Below are 17,874 nucleotides of genomic sequence, written 5' to 3'. Positions count from 1 at the left end.
TGGGTATTTTTTCCATTCTGTACACGTCAGTGCATATGTGTAGTATATGGGGAGTTCATGAGGAAATTAAAATTTTAATTTTTAATGTTATAGACTGACTATTTCCAACTGTTTACCTGTAGCTACATTCTTAATTAAAACTAAGTGATTTTTAAAGTAGAAAAAGTTGGCCTGTGTTTTCTATCAATGTGGGTTTGAAAGTTAGGCAAATTGGGGAAGTTTGTGTATTTATTTAAAAATCATTAACGTTTGTGATGAGTCTAGGAATAGCTGGACTTGACTGCCAGTTAACTACCCTAGCGAGTTGTGATAAAGCTTGCAAGCTGGTCCAAGACTGGATTTGAAACAGAGGCAACAGGATTTGAGAGAGATATTATGTAATAAGTGTAAAGAAAATCACTAATTTCTGTACTGTGTTTAACACATGGCAAAGGATTTCCTACAGGTGACAGAATTGCTGGCAGCCATAAAAGAAATTTCAAAATCCAGGTTGATTAACTTGTCAGGTAAACTGACATCATCAGGCAGTGTTAAAAAGGCACAAATAATTGAGGTACAAGCTCAGAATTAGATTAAATTCAAATGAGGCAGAGTACCTTAGATACCGGAAATATCAGAATCAGGTGATATTGTTCCAATTAAGGCAACTTGAATATGAGAGAATGAAATAAAAATGGAAAGACCTGTAGTTACTCTAATTCAGACGAAGATAGCAATTGCTGGAAAAACTCAGCAAGTCTGGCAGCATTGTGGACAGAAATTAGTTATCGTTTTGGGTTGACGCGAAACGTTAACTCTTATTTCTCTCCACAGGTATTGCCAGACCTGTTGAGCTTTGTCCAGCAAGTTCTATCTTTGGCTCTGAAGAAAAAACTGGAGATGGAATTCCAAAGAGAATGAGAAGATGAGGAAAGGGAGCTGGGCTATGGAAATGAAATTGAAAGGACTAGAATTAAAAGAACAAGAGAAAAATAAAATGATGGAACATGAATATACATTTTAAACAGTGTTATTGAAACAGGACACATCAGATGATGCAGGCCCTGCTGGGAGTTTCAGATACATAATTTGAAGTCCAGTTTTGAAACATTTGAGGCAAAAGATGTGCAGATATTCTTTATGTCATTTGAGAAAATGGCTAGACAAACAAAGTGGGCAAGGAAGGATTGAACCTTGCTTCTGCAAAGTAGGTTGACAGGCAAATGGACAGGAAATTTATGCTTCACTGTCAGAGGTAGTTTTTTGGGATTATTATGCATAAACATGATATTATTGGCAACATACAAGTTAACACCTGAGGCACTGATAATGTAAAGGAAATGAGTCGAAGAGTGCGGCGCTAGAAAAGCATAGCTGGTCAGGCAGCATTTGAGGAGCAGGAGAATTGATGTTTCGAACATGAGCTCTTTGATCTCCAGAATCTGCAGTGCTCGCTTTCTCCCAGTTTGTACAGGAAATTGCCTGGGCAAATTCTGTGACATTTGAGATGGTTAAGCAAAGTAATTTTGACAGGTAGATAAGCACACTAGAAGGTGAAACCACAAATTAAGCTCTTTGAGGCATTACTCTTAGAGGAATTTAAAAACTCACTATCTTTTGTAAAATTTACCGCGCCTACATTAGAGGGAAGAATTCCAGTGTTATTCTTACTGTGAAGACAGTTCTAAGGTTAGAAGTTAACAGGCTGGCAAAGAAATAGAACAAAAGTAAACTCTCAAGAACCAAGAATCATTTTGGACTGATAGTATGGAAAATTGCCTATGTACTGCACACAAATAGGAAGGCAAATCCCAGTACTCTCAATGTAAAGGTGGGGCTTGTCTCTACAACAACTGTGCAGTGGTCACTCTAACTGATACTATCATGGAAGGATGTATCTGCAGCCAGCAAACTGGTAAGGATGAGGTTGAAGATGTCTTTTCTTCTTGTTGGTTCCCTCACCACTTTCAACAAACTCAATCGAGCAGCTATGTTCTTTAGAACCTGACCAGCTCAATCAGTTATGCTATTGTCAAGTCACTGTTGGTGGTTGATGTTGAAATTCTCCCACATAGAGTACATTTTGCATTCTTGTCACCTCAGTGCTTCTTCCCAAGTGTTGTTCAACATGGAGGAGTACTGAGGGAAGACAGTATGTGGTAATCAGCAGGTAGTTTCCTTGTCCATGTTTAACCTGAAACCACGAGACCTCGGAGAGTTTGGAGTCAATGCTGAGAACTCAGAGGGAACTCACACCTGACAGTATACCACAGAGCTGCCACCTCTGCCTGATCTGTCCTACCAGTTGATCAGTGATGGTGGTGTCTGAGATATTGTTTGTAAGGGATAATTTCACAAGCATGACAAGGTTGGGCTGCTGTTCGACTGGTCTGAAAGGCTGCTCTCCCCATTTTACCACTAGACCCCAGATGTTAGTAAGGAGGACTTTGCAGGATCAAAAGGGCTGCTTCTGTTGTCTTTTCTGGTGCCTAGGTTGATGCTAGGTGGTCTGTCCGGTTTTGTTTTTTTGTTGAGACTTTGTAGCAATTGATACAACTGAGTGGCCTGCTAGGCCATTTCAGAGGGAAATTGAAAGTGAATAACGTTATTATGCCTCCGCAGGCCAGACCAGGTAAGGATGGCAGATTTCCTTCCCTGAAGGACATCAGTGATTATTCTTCGACTGACATATTGAAGTGGTGGACACTATTTGCTCTTTACAAGAATACAACTTACAATTCCTCCCATGTGCGCTGGCAAATATTCTGTATTTATATATTCCTGTACATCAGCCTTGTGGGTAAATTTCAGCATGTTCACAGCCTCGGGTCCCAGCCATGATTTTATAATCTTCCAGGCAGCTGCAGAACAAAACAAAATCCAACAATCACAAATTTCTATTTGTCCACTGAGGTAAAGAAACTCACTACTTAAAAGAGTTAACATTCCTTACCATTCATTATCCATGGCATTTCATAGATGATCATTTTTGCTGCAACATAAAAAAAGTTTTTAACTGCAGTAAACTACAAAATAATCCTTTGAAAAGATTACATTATAAACTTTTAAGCAATATGATCAATAAGCTGAATAAATACCATCGTTAATTAGTCTGTTAGCATCAGTTTTATTTGAAACATAGCTCCTAGCTTATCAAAACATTACAGTCAAAAGCAGATCCATTATGAACCTTTCACAAATCACTCAAATGAAAATATGCAATTATGCATGGGTAACAAAGACAACCCAGGAGTTCGATTTGCACAAGCAAAATGTACCATATGTTGTGCCTTCATGTTTTGACAGATACTGCATTCCAAAGCAATCAGCCTTTTTATTAAGTCAGGCTCTTGTTTTTCAACAGTAAACAAAAAGTTGCTGTTAAACTAGGATATGAAGGGTTTTATGACATGCTTTTCAAGGAGCGCTACTTCAGTACAATTCAATAAGAGATTCTGTCAGTTTGATTTATTTGGAGACAGCAGGAAAATGGAAGCCAACATGTTATACTGGGTACATTATTTCTATTTTGGTTTCTCCCCCACAGGAGTTCCCTCTAGGATGGATGTATAGCACTTGAAGACACTGCAATCCAATCAGAGATGGATTCATTCTATTATTAAAATACAGTCATTTATTCTGAGTATGTTGCAAAAGTCATAGTGGAAGAAGAGACATTGGATGAGCTAAAGAACAGATATTAGTGAGGTGGCTATGGTTAATGTTTATAAATCACCAGGACCAAATCAGAGGATACGGAGGGAGGCAAGGGTGTGGTGACACTGTCAATAATCTTTCATTTCAACTTAAATACAAAAGGACTTGTGAATACAGGAGGAATGATTAATAAGTTTGCAGACAACACCAAATTTGGTGCTGTAGTGGACAGTAAAGAAGGTTATCTCGGAGCACAGCAGGACCTTGATCAGATGGGCCGATAGACTGAGGAGTGGCAGATGGAATCTAATTTAGATAAATGGGAGATGTTGCATTTTGGTAAGGCAAATCAGGGCAGGACTTCTACACTTAACGGTAGGGTACTGGGGAGTGTTGCTGAACAAACAGACCTTAGGATATAGGTTCATTGTTCCAAGCAAATGAAGTCACTGGTAGACAGGTCAGTGAAGGTGGCATTTGCCTTTACTGGTCAGTGCATTGAGTACAAGATTTGGGATGTCACGTTGAGGCTGTACTGGACATTGGTTAGACCAATTTTGGAGTGTTACATTCAATTCCCTGCTATAGGAAACTTATTGTGAAACTTGAAAGGGTTCAGAAAAGATTTATGAGGATGTTGCCAGGGTTGGAGAGTTTGAGCTATAGGGAGAGGCTGAATAGGCTGGGGCTATTTTCTCTGGAGAGTTGGAAGCTGAGGGGTGACCTTACAAAAGTTTATAAAATCATGAGGGGCATGCATAGGGTGAACAGACAAAGTCTTTTTCCCAGGGTATGGGAGTCCAAAATTAGAGGGCATTGGTTTAAGGTGAGAGGGGAAAGATTTAAAAAAGGGACCCAAGGGGCAACTTTTGCACGCGGGGATGGTGCAAGTGTAGAATGAGTCACCAGTAGTAGTGGAGGAGGCTGGTATAATCAAAACATTTAAAAGGCATCTGGATGGGTATATGAATGGGAAGGTTTGGGGGATATCGACCAAATGCTGGCAAATGAGATTAGATTATTTTAAGATACCTGGTCGACATGGACAAGTTGGTCTGAAGGGTCTGTTTCCACGCTGTATAACTCTGACTTATGACTGAAAAATAGCAAATGACACACCCTTGTTTTCAACAAGTGTTCAAGGATTAAACCCAGCAACGAAAGGTCAGTCAATTTAAACCTTAGCAATTGGAAAGCTTTAGAATAATCAACTACTTTGGACAAATGTGGATGAACTAAGAAAAGCCAGCATAGAGTTGTTACAGGTAAATTGTGCTTGACCAATTTGATTGAGTTTTTGGATACAGTAACAGAGTAAGCTCAAGAGGACTTATGGTGCATGTGGACTTCCAAAATGTATTTGACAAAGTAAAAAACAAACAGGCTTGCTAGCAAAGCTGAATTTGCTGAAATAAATCGGACAGTAGCAACATGGATAAGGAGTGGCTGAGTGACAGGAAAGAGGAGCAGTTGAGAATGGCTGTTTTTCAGAAAGAAGGTAAATATATAATGGGTTTCCCAGGAGTCACTATTAAGATGGTCGCTTCTCATACATCTGTGTTAATGACCTTGACTTCAGCGTTCAGGGCATAATTTCAAAATTTGCACAACAAAACCTGTAAGTATTGTGAAGTGAAGACAGCGACATACTCCAAGAGGACAGAAACAGCTTGGTGAATAGACACACATGACAGATGTAATCTATCACTGAGAAGTGTGGTGTGATACACATTGGGGTCAGAAGAATGAGAGGAGGTAATATAATATAGAACAGAGAACCATTGGCATAGGGGATAATGGCACAAAAATCATTGAAGGTGGTAGGGAAATTTGAGAAAGTGATTTATAAGGGATATGGGAGAAAGACCCTGATTTTCGCCAGGATTGAGGGAATGTCTGGCATGACAAAAATGTTCAATGACATTGCAAATCATACATCCTTTTCCTCTGAACCGATAATCTCTCATTTTTGCAGGGGAGAAACTCGGGGAAGGCTACATTTCACGCACACATAATTCTCAAAGATAGCTGGCCATTTAAATGACTGGATGCCTCCAATAATATGGGACTTTAGAAAACCCTCATGATAGAAACCCAGTGTGGGGAAAATAGGCCAGGTAAGAACAGGTCTGTTCTCAATATATTTCTTTTGAATAATCAGGGAATTACTTTAGTCATTAGACTTAAGTCAATAGTTAGAGGGACAGATAGGTGGTTTTGTGGGAACGAGAGACTCATGATTGGTGTGTTGCCTCCCATGTGCCAGGGTTCATGATGTCTCTGATCATGTTTTCGGGATCCTTGAAGGGGAGGGGGAGCAGCTCCAAGTCGTGGTCCATATAGGTACCAACGATATAGGTAGGAATAAAGGTAGGGATCGAAGACAGAAATTCAGGAAGTTAGAACGAGAACAAACAGAGTTGTTATCTCTGGTTTGTTGCCCATGCCACATGCTCGTGAAGCAAGGAGTAGGGAGAGAGCGGAGCTGAATACATGGCTGCAGGGATGGTGCAGGAAGAAGGGTTTTGGATTCTTGGATAATTGGAACTCTTTCTGAGGAAGGTGGGACCTCTACAAACAGGATTTTCTTTACCTGAACCAGAGGGGTATAATATCCTGGGGGGAAATTTGCTAATGCTTTTCAGGCGGGTTTAAACTAATGAAGCAAGGGATGGGAACCTGAATTGTCGTTAGTGTACAGGAGGTTGAGAGTAGTGAGGTCAAAGATAGGTTTACAAGGACGTAAGGGGGCATCGTCAATCAGGATGTTGGTTTGAAATGTGCACACATCAATGCCAGGAGTATCCGGAATAAGGTGGGTGAACTTGCAGCATGGGTTGGTAACTGGGATTTCAATATTGTGGCTATTTCAGAGACATGCCTAGAGGTCTAGATTAGTATGGAGATCAAAAATTATGGAGAGAAGAAAGGTGTGGTTGAGAAACACATCAGCCATGATAAAATGGCAGACCAGACACGATGACTTGAAAGACTTAATTCTGCTCTGATATCGAATGATTTCAAAGAGGTAAGGGGACAGTTTGATTGATTTCTTATAAGTAGTTCAAAGAAACAGCTACCTCAGGAGAAGAGTCTAGTTTGTGAAACTTTCAAGCCAAGGGAGTTGGTTCTTTCTACTCCAATCTCTTTGAAATAAAGGGTAAAATTCCATTTGCCTTCACTTTTAGCCACTGATCTTGAATGCTCACTTTTTGTGATTTATGTACAAGGACCACCAAATTCCTTCGTGCTGCACATGTGCAGTCTTGCTCCATTAAAGTAATATTCAGCTCTTCAATTATTCCTGCTAAAGTTTACCCACACTATATTCAATCTGCCAATTTTTTATCCACTCACTTAAGCTGTCTTTATTCCTCTGTGGATACAGTGGCTTTCCTACCAACTTCTTTTTGCCATCCACAAACTTGGTGATAGTGCTTTCCTCATCCAACCCATTCAGATATACTGTTAACAACTGCAGTCCCAGCACTGATCTCTGTGCCACTCCCCTAGTCACAGGTTGCAATTATGAATGTGCCTCATTTATCCTAAATCCATCTTCTACTGGTTAGCCAATTCTCTAATTAGTCATGCTAATATACTACCCCTAATTATGTGGACTTTATCTTATCAACTAGCTTATTTGCAATTTCTTATCAAAATCCTTTTGGATTTCCAACTACATGATATATATTACCAGATCCCCTTTACCCATCCTGCTAGTTTCATCCTCAAAAGCATTCTAATAAATATGACAGGCCTGATTTCCCTTACATAAAGCCATTCTGACTCTATATGATTAGATTATGTAATCCTAAACACTCTCCTATTAACCCTTTATAATAGACTAACTTTTTGCAATGACAGGTAATAAGCCAATTGGCCTTTAGTTACCCATTTTTGACACTACCATTTTCAATAAGGGCTTTCCATTTGCTGTCATTCAATTTTCTGTGATTCTCCTGAATCTAAGAATTATTTGAAGATTACTATCAATGCATCCACCATTTCTGTAGCCACTTCCTTTAAAATCCTAAAACGTAATCCATCAGGACCAGAGACTTCTCGGTCTTTAGCCCCATAATTTGCCTAGTAAATTTGCTCGAGTGATGGATATTGTATTCCTTTTTAACATCATACCCCATCCCCTTTCTCCTTTAGCCCCTAAAAGGATTTTGGAATGCTAGAATCTTCTATCATGAAGAGTATATTCTCAACTCCTTGTACATTACTGTACTAGACCATAAAGTGGTTAACATTGATATAAACAAAAGTTCATGATTTGATATTCAATAATTTAAACTGGCAAGCATAAATGAGCTATGACTGATGATCTCATCTCAAATTACAAGAAAGGTGATACCAGATCAATGAATTGGTACCAAGAAACAGGGAAATGAACTGTACTTACAAAGGTACTTAGGATAATAGATCTTAAAGCAGTTGATGATGAACTTCACAAAGTCCAGATCCTAGAATTTTAAAAAAAAATGTATAAATAAAATGGGATTTGATTGTGTCATGGAAAATGCCATGTAGCATAACAATAAAAACAAGCTTTCAAACATGCTTGCAATTCTACTTGTAGAACACCAAGCAGATTCACTGCCCATCTACCAACAAACTCCAAAACCCACAACTATTTAACAAGACTACTGAAATTTAGAATTAGTGATCTGAAGATTTTCAACCTGATCTTTCAGCTGCTGCTTAACAAGTACATGTTTTGGATGAATGATGACAACAAAACCAAAAGACTGAGAGGTAAAACAACTTATGGGCAAAGCAATTAGCAAGACCATGTAAGTATGGTTATAAGAAACTACTTGTAAAATCAAACAAAACCAGAGGTGCTGGACATAACTACTTTGGGATGAATTGGGGAAAACAAAACAAGCAAATTTTGCCCTTCTTATCAGTTCCATCCACAGAGTTGGGACGGCCAAGAGACAGAATAGAAACCAAAATTCTTCTGAATGGTATGCCAGCTTTGTATAAATCAAGCAATGTGCAATTATGTTTAATTCTGATGCTAGAATTCAATTTCTGTTTTTTAGAAAGTTACGTATGCCCACTAGATTAATAAAGGCATGGAAACACTTAGTATAATGGGAATATCTGCATTTAGGGTTTGCTTTTTACTAGTGTAATGCACATAGCTAAGTCCCACAAACAGCCAATGTGAAGATGACCAGTTTTGTTGACTAAGGGATAAATATTGACCAGTAAACTAGAATTCTTGTTCTTCAAAACAGTATTATAGGATTCTCAATTCCAACAGAAAAGGGTAGATGTGGCTTTAATTTAATATCTCAATCAAAAGAGAAGATTTACAACCATGCCACATATTTTCAGACTCCTAGGTTTATGGCCTTAAATCTTTGGAGCACAACCTTTAACTCAAAAAGAAATATGGTAACATTGAGCCAAAGTTGACATCTTAACTCAACGAATTGGTTAAGCTATTTGATGTTGCAGAATACAAATTTCCTCTGTCTTTCCATACTAATAAAAAGAATCAACAATAAGCTGACAAACTAGAATCAAATGTGCTCTAAACAGCGATAACATTCTTTCTCTTGTAAGAAAAGCACCCTCACTTGCCATCTCAGCAGGATCGCATTACTTAAGAACCCTATGTTGAGCAGTAAATCAAGGTGCAACACAATGCCAATAATTAATTTTTAACTTTAAAGAACAGTTCGGAAATCAATAAGTGGTTTGAATTCTAAAAAAATTTCATAACATTTCATGTCAAATTATTAATGAATTTATCAAGTCATTAATAGATAATTAAGTGAATTTGACACAGCTAAGAGAGATATAACCCAAGAGACAAAAAAAATCTCCAAAGTAATCTGTAAGTAAATAGTTTTTTGATACAGAAGGAAAGGGATAAAGAAATCTTACTATATTGCTTAATCCAGTTTCAGTCAGATCAAACACCACTGTCAGAGGTTTTCCTTGCTCTCTTTTGGCGTAACGTTCTAACCAGAAGGCTACATACTTCTTTTTATCCAAAGCTGTCTTTGCATCCTTGACATGCAATTTTACTCGAAACCAAACTACAAGACAGTAGAGAATAAGATGAAGAACTCTTAATTGATTATAGCTGCATGAATCAAGTCAATATCAATGTTATTTGCTATTGTGTCACTGAATTTTGGGAGCAATATTGTTCACTCTTCAAAGGAGCCACATAAATAGCTCATTTAAAATAGAAGTAAAATCTCACCCTTTGGCTTTTCTTTGTTTATGTATTTTATCACGCACATCAACCAAAATAATTGCCTGGAAGGACTTCAGGGAAATGGCTATCAACAAAAAATGGTTATCAACAAGCAAAAAAGATGCATTTCCACAGTGCCACTTAAGTTCAAAATTGGTTCAATATCCTTGCAAGACGATGCTGAGTAACTCCTGCAAATGGCAATATTTAGTTTGACAGATAGAAAAGACAACATAAAGTCTGACTTTGCCAGAGAAATGACGATGAAGTCATTCATGCTCATTATTATTGAGTAAATCAAAACATCAAATTCCCACATCTCGTATACAAATAAATGGTAAATTTAATCATTTAACAAGTAAGTTAGGGACATCAAGGTGACCCAGTGGTTAGCACTGCTGCCTCACAGCACCAAGGACCTGAGTTCAATTCCAGCTGTGTGGAGTTTGCACATTTTCCCTGTGTCTGCATGGGTTTCCTCCTACAACCCAAAGATATGCAGTTTGGTGGATTGACCATAGGTTAGCCATGGGAAGTGCAGGACTACAGTGTTAGCATAGGGGGCGTGGGATGCTCATCAAAGGGTCAGTGTGGACTCCATGGGCCGAATAGCCTGCTTCCACACTGTAGGGACTCTATGATAATGTACAATTTTGCTTTGCACTGCTCTATGAATAGCTTCACTGGTACCTTACCAAAGGTTTCAGCTTTCAAAGACATGAAGGTCATGACAATAGTGTACACACAAACACACAAAGTAAATATTTAAATTTAAGTTAATTTTTAAAATTTTAATCAGTTATAATTACTATCAAATAACCTTGTCATTGAAAGTTGGCTATGAGTGATACAGATGTACAGCACGGAAACAGACCTTTCGGTTCAACACCCCCATGCCGACCAGATATCCTAACCTAATCTAGTCCCATTTGCCAGCACTTTGCCCATATACCCATAAACCATTCCTATTCGTACATCTATTCAGATGCCTTTTAAATTTTGTAATTGTACCAGCCTCCATCACTTCCTCTGGCAGCTCATTCCATACGCGCAAAAGTTGTCCCTTAGGTCCCTTTTAAATCTTACCCATCTCATCCTAAACCTATGGCCTCTAGTTCTGGACTGCTCCACCCTGGGGAAAAGACGTTGGCTATTTACCTCATGCCCCTGATGATTTTAGAAACCTCTATAAGGTCACCCCTCAGCCTCCAACACTCCAGGGAAAACAGCCCCAGCCCATTCAGCCTCTCCCTATAGCTCAAACACTCCAAACCCGATCTAGACCCCGTTATACTGAGGTAACCTTCTTCGTTGTCGACCACAACTTCAATTTTGGTGTCATCTGCAAACTTACTAACTATACCTCTTATGTTCACATCCAAATCATTTATATAAATGACGAAAAGCTGTGGATCCAGCACTGATCCTTGTGGCACACCCACTAGTCACAGGCCCCCAGTCTGAAAAGCAATCCTCCATCACCACCCTCCGTCTTCTACCTTCAAGCCAGCTCTGCATGCAGTTAGCTAGTTCTCCCTTTATGATCTAATCTTGCTAACCAGTCTACTATGAGGAACCTTGTTGAACGCCTTACAGAAGTCCATACAGATCACACTAACTGTTCTGCCCTCATCAATCCTCTTTTACCTCTCAAAAACCCAATCAAGTTAGTGAAACATGATTTCCCATGCACAAAGACATGTTGACTATGCCTAATCAATCCTTGCCTTTTCAAATACGTGTAAATCTTGTCCATCAGGATTCCCTCCAACAACTTCCTCACCATCGATGTCAGACTCACCAGTCTATAGTTCCCTGGCTTTTCTTACCACCTTTCTTAAATGTTAGTCAACCTGTGGCTATCGATGCTACAACTATCTCAGCAAGAGGCCCAGCAATCACTTCCCTAGCTTCCCATAGAGTTCTAGGGTACACCTGATCAGATCCTGTGGATTTGTGTTTTAAGACATCCAGCATCTTTCAGCAACATTTTTCAGGATGGCTCCTTGGATGCTGTCTGAACTGCTGTGCTCTTCCAGCACCACTAATCCAGAATCTGGTTTCCAGCATCTGCAGTCATTGTTTTTACCATCTATTTCCTCACATTCTATATCTTCCATCTCCTTCTCCACAGTAAGTACTGTTGAAAAATGCTAGTTTAGTGTCTTCCCCATCTTCTGTGGTTCCACACATAGGCTGTCTTATTGATCTTGGAGATGCCCTAATCTCTTGAGTTACCCTTTTGTCCTTAATGTATTTATAAAATCCCTTTGGATTCTCTTTCACCCTATTGGCAAAAACTCATGTCTTGTTTTTGCCCGGATTTCCCTCAAGTATACTCCTACTGCTTTTATACTTTTCTAAGGATTCACTTGTTCTCTGTTGTCTATACCTGACACATGCTCCCTTTTGTCTTGACCAAAATTTCAATTGCTCTTGTTCTTGGAGTCTAGTGGCTTATCCCTTCAGATTTGCATTATTGTTAAAGATTGAGAAAAACAATGTTTATTCTTTTCCTTTTGTTTTATCTCTCAATTCCATCTTGCTTTGTATTTCTCTATTTTATTTTCTGTAGATTTTACAAAATTCACATCCTGGTTAAGGTTCTGCATGTGTCACTGTAGATTCTTGGAATGCGTTGGTTGCCGTCCTCATGAATATCACAGAACCCCCAGTGGGCACTAGACAAAAATCTATTTTTAATTACTGCAAAAAGCTGTGAAAAAAAAACATGAAAAATCTGTGGGCACCTGTAGACATAATATACAGCAAGCATAATTCCTTTGCCATTGACTGCAAAATCCAGCCTTAGTGCCTTGCTTACACAACACCAAATTTCTTTCGGAGAAGTGCCTTGAAACAAATATTGCAAGAATGAGATAAATTGTGTAATGAGTCTATTGAAATTAATGGGTCACTGGGTAAATTTATACTAAATGTTTTCAGTATCAACATTCTCAGCCCTGAGGGATTTAGTGTGCTTTGCCAGTAAGATCTGCAAAGTTTCTTAATCACTTGTATTTGCCATTCAAATCTATCTACAGATTCAGGAAGACTAGTCAGGAAACATGCTAGAAGTTAATTATGTTGACCCTCATTAAAGCAAAATAAATGAGGCACATGCAGTAGATTGCTCAAAAGCGCTGCAGGACATGACCTACAACCTGAGTTTGTTAACCTTTAAACAATGAGAGTCATCATTGAACTCCAAGTACAGCAGTCAAATCTTATGAACAAAGCAGAAGTGGATTTGAAGCAATTGTTTCCCAATATTACATTACCACTACAAAAAAATTTAAAAACATTTTCTATTCACACATACACAGGAAAATATTTTACTTCAAGGGCTTCACTTTTTGGTTAACAAAAGGAGGTAGTTGTGTAACAGTTATTGCTCTTACTCCATACTACCAGACCCAGCATTAGCCTTTTTGGCATCCAGGTAGCTTCATGCAGAGGTCTGCTCGTCACTTCAAAATATTAAATGTGAGTGGTAACAGGATCAGATGTTCAACATATAACATCTCAAAACAAAAGTACTCAGATAATCCAGCACACATGACTTTTGAAAACAACTATAGTTCCTCTCATGAGGATAGAATATGTTAAAGCTAATAAAGTCGTTTCGAAGAGTACAATTGTACAAGTGGTCTCCAATTTCAGCATAACAAAGACCCCCTCCAAAAAAATCTACTAATGACTAGATAATCTATTTCAACGACATCGATTGAGAGAAAATATTGACCATGACAACAGAAACATATCTCCTGCAATACTTCAAATTAGTGCTCTGGGATGATTCACAATGACCCAAGAGGGCAAATAAGATCTTGGTTTTCCATCGTATTTGAAAGCTGTCTTCTCCAAAATTGCAGCACTCCCTCAGTACTGGTACAGAGGGTCAAATTAGATTTTTTTGCAAGTGAACCCACTATCATCTTAATCAAAAGGTAAGCATGCTATAGTTATGATAACATATGAATTGAAAGGAAATCCAAGGATAATGAAACTACTTACAGAATGTTATTTACATTTCCTGCTGAAGAATAAAATTGGAAACTCTCTCGTCACATTATCGGCTTTGTCAATGTACAAAGTCAGTGACAAAGGAGCATAAATGATCAATATTCTTGGCAGGAAAATGATTTTAGTGTATTCCAAGTCCACAATGTAATTTGGCGAGGAATCCTTACTGTAGTGGAATACAATCTGCTGATTCCAGAAAGATCTATGCACAATTATGAAACATGCAAACTTAAGACTGATTTATGTTACATTTTCCAATAATCTCTCAGCATCGCTGCCTGCAAAAGGGGTGCTTAGAGCCAGCAATTTTCACATTCATTTGGTACGTAACTACTTTAAATATTTAAATGCATCTTCCCCAAGTCCCTCACTAGAATAAAATTGCCAAAGCAGAAGCTGTCTTTGTATTTCAGTAATTAGGTTGAAAACTCCACGAGCTAATTGTGGTAGACTCAGATTCATCTCTGAGCATTCAGACATCAGACACAATCACAGACGCCCTCCTAAATTAATAAATTCTAAGGACGTCTGCTTGCCCAATATAGACACTATTGGACATATGCAATTTGTTTGCAGGTTGGCAAGTCCTGGATGTAGGTTTGCTCACTGAACTGGAAGGTTAATTTCCAGACGTTTCGTCACCCTACTAGGTAACATCTTCAGTGGGCCTCCAGGCAAAGCATTGCTGATAATTCCTGCTTTCTATTGGTGTTTAGGTTTCTTTGGGTTGGTGATGTCATTTCCTGTACTTTTTCTCAGGGGTAGAAGATGGGGTCTAACTCTACGTGCTTGTTGACAGTTGGAATGCTATGCTTCTAGGTATTCTCGTGCATGTCTCTGTTTGGCTTGTCCTCGGATGGATGTGTTGTCCCAGTCAAAGTGGAGTTCTTCCTCAATGATACTAGTGAGAGAGGGCCATGTCGTTTTGTGGCATGTATTCTGGTGGCTAGTTTTCTACCTATTTGTCCAATGTAGTGTTTGTTACAGTTGTTGCACAGTATTTTGTAAATTACATTAGTTTTGCCTGTTGTCTGTATAGGGTCTCTCAAGTTCATTAGCTGCTGTTTTAGTGTGCTGGTGGGTTTGTGGGCTACCATGATGCCAAGGGACTGAGTAATCTGGCAGTCATTTCAGAGATGTTTTTGATGTAGAGTGTGTCTGGGGTTTCTGGATGTGTTTTGTCTGTTTATTTGAATTTGTTGTTGAGAAATCAGTGGACTGTGTTCATTGGGTACTCATTCTTTTTGAATACACGATACAGGTCATTTTCCTCTGCTCTGCGTAGTTCCTCTGTGCTGCAGTGTGTGTTAACTCATTGAAATAATGTTCTGATGCAGCTTCGTTTGTGTTGGGATAATTGCTTCTGTATTTCAATATCTGGTCCGTATTTGTTGTTTTCCTGTAGACACCAGTTTGAAGTTCCCCATTGGCTGTTCGCTCTATTGTGACATCTAGGAATGGCAGTTTGTTGTTTTCCTCTTCTTTAGTGAATTGTATGCCAGTAATGGTATTATTGATGGTCTTGAAGGTTTCCTCTAATTTGTTTCAGTTAGCGATGACAGAGGTGTCATCCAAGTAGTGCACCCAAAGTTTGGGTTGGACTATTGGCAGACCTGTTTGTTAGAGTCTACATTACTGCCTCTGCTAAGAGCCCTGATAACAAACCCAAACAAGCAGACAAAACACATCCAGAAACCCTAGACATTCTCCCCTACATCAAAGGCATTGTGTAAATGACTGCCAGACTACTCAGATCCATTGGCTTCATGGTAGCCCACAAACCCACCAGCGCAGTAAAACAGCAGCTAATGAACTTGAGAGACCCTATATAGGCAACAAGCAAAACTAATGTCATTTATAAAATACCGTACAAGGACTGTAACAAATACTATATTGGACAAACAGGCAGAAAATTAGCCACCAGGATACATGAACATCAACTCGCCACAAAATGACATGACCCTCTCATTAATATCCTTACATACAGATAAGGAAGGACACCACTTTGACTGGGACAACACATCCATCCTAGGACAAGCCAAACAGAGACACACATGAGAATTCCTAGAAGCATGACATTCCAACCGGAACTCTCAAGAAAGAGTTAGATCCCATCTACCACTCCCTGAGAAAAAGAACAGGAAATGACATCACCATAGGAAATGATATCTCCAACCCAAAGAAACCCAAACACATAAATAGAAAGCAGAAATTATCAGCAATGCTTCGCCCGGAGACCCACTGAAGAGGTTACCTAGTAGGGTGACAAAACATCTGGAAATGAACCTTCCAGCTCAGCGAGCAAATTTACATCCAGAACCTCAACCTGAGCTACAAACCTTTTCAAAACTTGCTAAGGTTGGCAAGGTGTTTAACTGTTTCACCTATGGTCTGGCTAGAGTTTAACTAAAGCTCAGTAATTTATTGGATAAGTTAATGGATTACTTTTCTATGCACATTAACAAGGAGCATCTTATATGTTAAAGCATTCATTTTCAGCAACTGTGTCATAAAATGTGGATAAAATGTTAATACCTTAAAATAAGTGACTACAGCCCCACTGGAGTGGGGGGTTAGAGGAGAGAGGACCTGGTGACAGAGAATATAACAAGTTAAAAGAGAAGGAATGAGAATAGGTTCACAATCTGAAAATGCTGAAATCAATATTAAATCCAGAAGGTTGTAAAGTGCCTCGTCTGAAGAGATGTTGTTCCTCCAGTTTGTGCTGTGATTGACTAGAGCATGCAGAGGAACAATTTTGTGCGCATGCTAGCAGGGTGAGGTGTTAAAATGACTGGGCTATTCTCTCTTTTCCTTTATCTGTGTTATATCTACTTGGATAATGCCATTTTCCAAAACAGCACTGCTGATATGGCTTCTTTCTTCCATAACAACGGTTTCCCACCCAGTGTGGTTGGCAGGGCCCTCAATCACATCTGACCTATCACCCGTCTTTCTACCCTTGCCCCTTCCCATCACTCTCAACAGTATAAACTGGTCCCCCTTGTCTTCACTTTTCAACCTACCTGCCTTGGCATTCAAAGGGCCATCCTCTGCCATTTCAGACAACCCCAGCAGAATGACACCACCAAACACATCTTACCCTCAAACCCCTGTTTGCACTTTGCAGGAACCATTCCCTCCGGAACCCCCTAGCCGGTTCCTCGACTAGCAACATCAGCACGCCCCCCCCCCCAATGCTCACCATTGAAGGGCCTTAACAGTCTTTCCAGGTGAACCAGAATTTCACTTGTACCTCCTCCAATCTGCCCGATTGCATTCGCTGCACTCAACGTGGCCTACTCTACATTGGAGAAACCAAATTCTGGGTGACTGCTTTACAGAACACCTCTGGTCCGTGCACAAGCATGACCCAGACCTTCCCACAGCTGGTCATTTTAACACAGCCCCCTATTCACACGCCTAGTTGAATGTCCTTGGTATGCTATGGTGTTCCAGTGAATCACAGCACAAACTGGAGGAACAACATCTCTTCAGACAAGGAATTTTACAAACTTCTGGACTTAATACTGTGTTCAGCATTTTCAGATGCTGAACCCACTCCCACTCTTTTCCTTTCTTTTAGCTTTACTACTTGTATTCTGCAATATGTCTTCTTGCCTCCTCCCCATAATCCAGTGGAGCTGTTCTTTTTCCCCCGTCTGGTACTTAGACATACCATTCTTTTGCCATTCTCACATCCTGATCACTTAATGTGCACTACCTACACTCTTTCTCCCCCAGCACTCCACTCCATCCCACCCCTGCACCCCTACCCCCAGCTATTGCATAAATATTAATCCCTCCATACTTCACATTAGCTCTGAAGAGTCATCGCAACTCAGGCCACACTCTAGTCTGCCTGAAACTCATTGAGTTCCAGAATAAGGAGTTGACCCCATTGGAGTGTTGCTGACTGGCACATTCCAAGGTCCAGGACTGTGTGCTGAGGGACTCACTACAGTTTGGGGTAGCTGCCACCA

At 39.5% G+C, this 17,874-nt stretch overlaps 1 protein-coding gene across 2 annotated transcripts in view; it reads right to left on the bottom strand.

Annotated features, from left to right (window-relative positions):
- mospd2 (motile sperm domain containing 2) overlaps positions 1 to 17,874 on the bottom strand; it is an 85,114-nt gene that overhangs the window by 42,093 nt on the left and 25,147 nt on the right. For both annotated transcript variants that reach the window (XM_043700564.2, XM_043700565.2), the window contains exons 5-8: positions 9,547 to 9,701; positions 8,048 to 8,108; positions 2,933 to 2,971; positions 2,716 to 2,840 (exon numbers count right to left, since the gene is read on the bottom strand). In XM_043700564.2, coding sequence (XP_043556499.2) covers positions 2,716 to 2,840; positions 2,933 to 2,971; positions 8,048 to 8,108; positions 9,547 to 9,701 — 380 coding nt within the window. The remainder of the gene's footprint in view (positions 1 to 2,715; positions 2,841 to 2,932; positions 2,972 to 8,047; positions 8,109 to 9,546; positions 9,702 to 17,874) is intronic.

This window comes from Chiloscyllium plagiosum, unplaced genomic scaffold, assembly GCF_037043375.1.
Source record: "Chiloscyllium plagiosum isolate Xiang-an unplaced genomic scaffold, Cpla_swu_hap1 HiC_scaffold_12, whole genome shotgun sequence".
Lineage (NCBI taxonomy): Eukaryota > Metazoa > Chordata > Chondrichthyes > Orectolobiformes > Hemiscylliidae > Chiloscyllium > Chiloscyllium plagiosum.
This window is presented reverse-complemented; position numbering and strand designations above follow the sequence as displayed.